Below are 5,628 nucleotides of genomic sequence, written 5' to 3'. Positions count from 1 at the left end.
TTTAAATGCTTCTGTGTGTTTACACACACAGAAGCATTTAAAAAATATAATAAAAAATATAATTTATAAATTAACATTTGTATTTAAAATATTAATTTAGAATATAAATTAACATTAATATTATAAATACTATATGTTATTATGAGTGTTAATACACATATTTTTCTTTTTTCATAAATTTTTTCCTACTAATATTGAAAAACTTGACTAGAATATTCTACTAGAATATGTGTTGTCTCTGTTGTTCATACTCTGTCTTCTGTTGTGCAGCACTGATGCCAGCATTTGTTTAACTTCACTTTCATCAGTCAAACTGGTTTTGCTTAGACATAAGTGTTGAGTCATAGATTTTATTGTTCCAGGAGGTGAATCAGAAGCTGCAAGAGGACAACCAGGAGCTGCGGGACCTCTGCTGCTTTCTGGATGACGACCGGCAGAAAGGGAAAAAGGTGTCGAGGGAGTGGCAGCGCCTGGGCCGCTACAGCGCAGGGATCATGCGTAAGGAGGTGACGCTTTACCTGCAGAAGCTGAAAGAGCTGGAGCAGAGGCAGGAGGAAGTGGTGAGGGAGAACCTTGAACTGAGAGAGCTGTGCCTCATGTTGGATGAGGAGAAGGGCTCTGGAGGTACCAGCGGGTCGACGGGTACTGGGGGACCAGCCGGCTGCAGGAGTTCAATCGATAGTCAGAGCAGCCTGTCTCACGCTAGTGGCCCTGGGCCTGGCCTACTAAGGGATGTGGGTGACGGGAGCAGTACCTCCAGCGCGGGCAGCACCGACAGCCCTGACCATCTCACACATAAGCAGCAGCTGTTGGGTGGCCCGGTTGGAGGCAGTCCTGACCACCTACATAAGCCAGGCTCAGGGGAGGAGGCAAAGGGTCTTGAGCAAACAAGCCGAAGACATAGCACCAGCCAGGAGTACGCAGCACATACCTTTCCCCAGGTGTGCCGGTCTCGCTGCGGGTCCTTCTCCAGTCCGGACCATAAGGGCCTGCGGGGTCTCAGTCCAGAGAAACTTGGCAAGAGAGGCAGCCCAGAGCAGTTCTCAAAACTGGTGTCCTCTCAGCCGCCTGGCAGTCCGGACCTTTTCCAGAAGCACAGGGGTAGCATGGGTAGTGTGTGTGGGAGTCCAGAGCCCAAACAGATTCTATCAGGGACACCGGAGCACCTACAGAAGGGCCGTGTCATATCTGGGAGCCCTGAGTTGTTGAGGCATCAGCATGGCAAGTTTGGCAGCCCCGGCCGAGAGGTGGCACAGAAGAGGCCGGGCGTAGAGGAGATGTCCCCTCATCACCGGAACATCTATAGCGGTATGAACGGTGGCTCCGATTGGAGCCTGCTGTAGCACCCACAATGAGATATACGGAGTCCCATTTGAGTACACCACACGCAGAGGGGATGGTCATCCTTCATCCTGGAGCCAGCAAAGCCCCAATTCCCAGCCAGGCACTAAACCATCCCATTCAGCCAGCCATGATCTGCATTTAGTTTAGTTTTGCTTTGCTCAGTTCAGGAGAGGCCATGGCCAGATAGAGCAGGGGCTTTAGTGTCTGGCTAGAGCAGAACATCTCATCTCTGGTAAAGGTCGGTGGTGTCCAGTCTTGGTCCTCTTGGGCCATGATTTTAGCAGGCTTTAGCTGCTTCCTATCAATCAGCCTCTGTACCTGTGCCTCCGAAGTCATTTTTTTACGCACTGGAACCCAGCTCAGGGAACACTGTAATCAATCAATGAAAGACCAAAAAGCTCAGAGGCCCAACAAAAGCCAGAAGACAGTGCTGCCCAGGAGGACCAGGAGTGGACACCATTGTATTTACCATATGCACGCAGGTGAGTGGAGTGGCAAAGTATGAGTCAGCAGCACTTGAGAAGGAGCAGGGTTAAGAAAAGCCCTTTCTTCCCCCCTTTTCTTATGTTCCTACAAATTCCTCTATTGAAACTTCCAAAAAAAAAAAAAAAGGGATTTCCTTATTTCAAAACTATGCTTTTCTAGTTTAAATAAATCATAAAAGTTTCTTTAAATTTCAATACGTTTTCATTTTACTTGAATTCAAATTTGAATTGCAATTCTGCCTTCTGTTTGCTATCTCATTTCAAATTTAGGATTTTAATTGGAATTTTAAAGGCATTCTCAGTTCAGTTGTAAATAGTGGCCACCCTGGTGCATATGCTGAATGTTGCAACCCACACATGTTCTTGAATTACACACACAGATATATACTGTACATATGCACACAAAACCCAGAATAGTTTCAACTCCTACAGTAAACTTCATTCATCTCCATACACCCAGCATAAGGCTCATAAACACCTCAACAGTAGTAAAAAAAACCCTTCCCACACACACCACAAGGTGCTGGTACAGATCTCAGCTGGGTCTTGTCACGTTTGTTCATTTTTGTAGCATCATCTTGGTGATCTTGCTTGTAGTTTCTGTGGGACTTTATGAGTTCAAACCAATGGTTTTGGTGCTGCTGTTTGAGCTACCTAATGCTAATCTAAATTATTGTATCCTGTCAGAATTACACTTTACTGGATTAAAGAAAAAATGGTGTGTATCCTCTTGGTGTGAATTATAAATTAAAAATTAATTTGCTTTGAATAGATACTTCATAGCTTTGTGAATAGATGCTGACATATCAGAAAAGCTGCAGTGAACATTATTGCAGGACAAACCACGTGAATGTGTGCAGAACAAAAGGGAGGAATATCAGACTCTCCTCCTGATGTGTTGTAGCATTCTCTCCAACTATATTCTGCTAATGATTTCTTGAAGGAGAAAATTGCTGAGTTGTGTGGCTTGCCAAGGCTGTGGGACTCTCCCTGAAGCTGTGTGCTGTTTACCTTGCGCTGCATTTAATAGGAAAATAACAGCTGCTAATTAACACCTGAGTTCACTGACCTAAATGGATGCTCTGCAGATCTCAAACTAGAAATAGTGCTGCTATTCTGATGAAGGATGGTTTCAAATGTGATGTTTTGATTTATAGATTGTACATAAACATTGATTAAATGGTACCGTTATTGAAGTATCCTTCCTGGCAGATGAATGGTTGATTTAGAAGCTACTTTTATCTTAAGTCCTGTGCTTTGTTTCTTCTTTGAGTGCACAAAGGCCTTGTATGCAAGCTTGGTACCAGACACAGTGTTTCTCCTATCGGTTTATGGCCTTGGGAAACGTTTTTTTTTTTTTTTCGTTTTAATTTTTCTCGACTCCTTTTTAATGGTTAAATTAAATGTTATTAATCAAAAAGCATGTCTAATTAATTAAAATCATGAAACTTAAACAATTTAACATCAATTTATTAAAAGTTTAACAAATATTACATGTTTAGGGCCCTATGAAATGTTTTATTTTTTCCCGAACCTTATGTTTTATTGTTACCAAATTCTGTTTTAGCATGTCTAATTATTTGAAAGCATAAAAACAAGTTTCATTTATTCTTACAATAGCCTTATACTTTTTTCCCCCTCAGAAATTCTGTGTTGTGTATTTAAATTTTTTAAGGCATAAAACATTAATTTAATTGATCTTTTAATTAATGAAAATTAAACAAATTTTATTTTTGGAAAATAAAGGGGATTTAATATTACAATTAAAACATTGAAGAAATATTTTATGATTATTCCTTAAAAATAAGGTTTTAATAATTTTATTAGTAGTAGTAGCCTATTACGTAAATTCTACTGAACAATATTAATATACAGTATTTCTGCCGCAATATATTCAAGTTAAACTGAACTTTTATTTTGACGGGTTGCCGTGAATACCTTTACATCTCTGTGTGTATATATGATATGAGGATAGTTTTACTCAAATGAAACGGTCAACTGCTCAATGCTCATGAAGTGACTCTCAGAGCAGTTCTGGAGATGTTGTTCATGTATTTATGTCCTCATTAGTGAGACGGCAGACGTTAATATTACCGGAAGCGTCACATGCGCTTCAGTACAAGTAGTAAACAAAACCGCGTGTCTGCGCCATTCATTAACACAGACACGCAGAATTCATATTTAAATAGTCGTTTTGCGGCCTAATATTTAATACTAGTGGGAGTAGGAGTGTGCTCAGTGGCGTACCGCACATCTTAGAGCCCAGAGCCTTAGAGCCAAGGCTTTACAGTGATGAATGATGTCTTGCTTGTATGACCAACCAGCGTTGGTATATGACTAAATTACGATTAACTGTTGGAAAAACAATGCAGTGATTGCTCTGGCGCCTCACGCGCACACACAACATTTTTGCTACCTTGACATCGCAGCCTGTTCATTATCAAAATAAAATACATAAAGAAACATATAAAAGTTACAATGCTCAATTGAAATAGTCCATTGTTGCGTTCAGAGTGACCAGCGCCTCACTGTGCTGTTATAGCCGTTGTGAAGGATGATGATTTAGCTACGTCGATAATGCGAGTTAAGTGTAAACCTATAGGTAATAAATATTATTTTAGCATCCAAATATGCTGCGAATATGGAAACATTTGGATTTGTGCCGAACGAGAGAGGTAGGCTTCAGTTTCCCTTTAAATTAATTTGTTTTTGGCTTGACGTTTATATAGCCTAAATACTGTTAACTTTAGAGGATTTGTTGTGGAGGGAAGGGAATAAAATAGCCTGTGTTTATGTTTGTAAACATTTTGATTTACCGGTATTTTAGTCTACATTATTTCTGAATGCAATAATAAAATACGACGTATGTTTTTTCCTCTCAAAACGCAATTTTATACAAGTAGCGTTTTTTTTAACCATGCAGCAAACATTAAACATTTCTTGAAAAAATACTTTAATGTCCTTAAAGTGTTGACTGTGTTTTTTTTTTTTCAGAAAAAAAATACAGAATGTGAACAAGATTAACTTTAATACAAGGAGATAATGGCGCAAAAGCGAATTTCAGATTTTTTTAAATGCCCATCCTAGCAAAATCTTTCCAAAATCGGCATCCACAACACCAGCCCCAGCACGAGCACCGACATAAGTGAAACAGCTCTAGCACGAGCACAGAGACGAGCAACGGAACCAGACCCAGCACGAACACGGAGACAAGTAAGCCTAGCGGACCCAGCCCAACCCCCGAGATTGATCAGCTACTATCGATAATTTCAAAAATGTCATATGCAGTCAAATTTTCCAGTGTGTATGCCACTTAAACGAGTGCTCATATCGACGCGCATGTAGTGCTTTGTGGAGTTGTCTAATGAGTGAAGGTGACCGTGATTTCATCAAGCCTACAACATGTTCCTGGATCAACATCCTTGTTGATCCTGGAACAACATTCCAATTAACCAATCAGAATTGAGGGATAACTTTTCAGGAAATATCTGTTTTAGGCTTACGATCAGGGTTAGGTGCTTCTACACCCTTGTTAATCAGCTATCATTTCACACTGATTTTAGGAATAAATTATGGGTAGGGTTAGGTTTAGGGGTAGGGATTGGGTTTAGTCTATATTTTTGGACAGTAATGTTGATCCAGGAACATGTCTGTCTTGGCAAAATCACGGTGACCGATGCAGAGGGCAGAAATGCCCTCGTAGAAACGTAGAGACAGAAATGACATGCCGTCGTGTAAATAAGATAAATAACAAGGCTATTTAGTTTGTTTAATAAAAGAACAAGGTATAGACCTGTTC

At 40.4% G+C, this 5,628-nt stretch overlaps 1 protein-coding gene across 2 annotated transcripts in view; it reads left to right on the top strand.

Moving 5' to 3' along the window:
• The window catches only part of LOC107693348 (coiled-coil domain-containing protein 85A-like), a 33,054-nt gene that overhangs the window by 1,592 nt on the left and 25,834 nt on the right, over positions 1-5,628 (top strand). Inside the window, exon 2 of one of the 2 annotated variants that reach the window (XR_001634738.1) lies at positions 363-1,826. Coding sequence is in view for 1 of the 2 variants with exons in the window: in XM_016492731.1 (XP_016348217.1) it covers positions 363-1,308 (946 nt within the window). In the remaining variant the exon portion in view is untranslated. The remainder of the gene's footprint in view (positions 1-362; positions 1,827-5,628) is intronic. The other variant, XM_016492731.1, reaches the window with a different exon arrangement.

The sequence above is a fragment of the Sinocyclocheilus anshuiensis genome, unplaced genomic scaffold, assembly GCF_001515605.1.
Source record: "Sinocyclocheilus anshuiensis isolate Anshui unplaced genomic scaffold, SAMN03320099.WGS_v1.1 scaffold193, whole genome shotgun sequence".
NCBI classification, from domain to species: domain Eukaryota; kingdom Metazoa; phylum Chordata; class Actinopteri; order Cypriniformes; family Cyprinidae; genus Sinocyclocheilus; species Sinocyclocheilus anshuiensis.
This window is presented reverse-complemented; position numbering and strand designations above follow the sequence as displayed.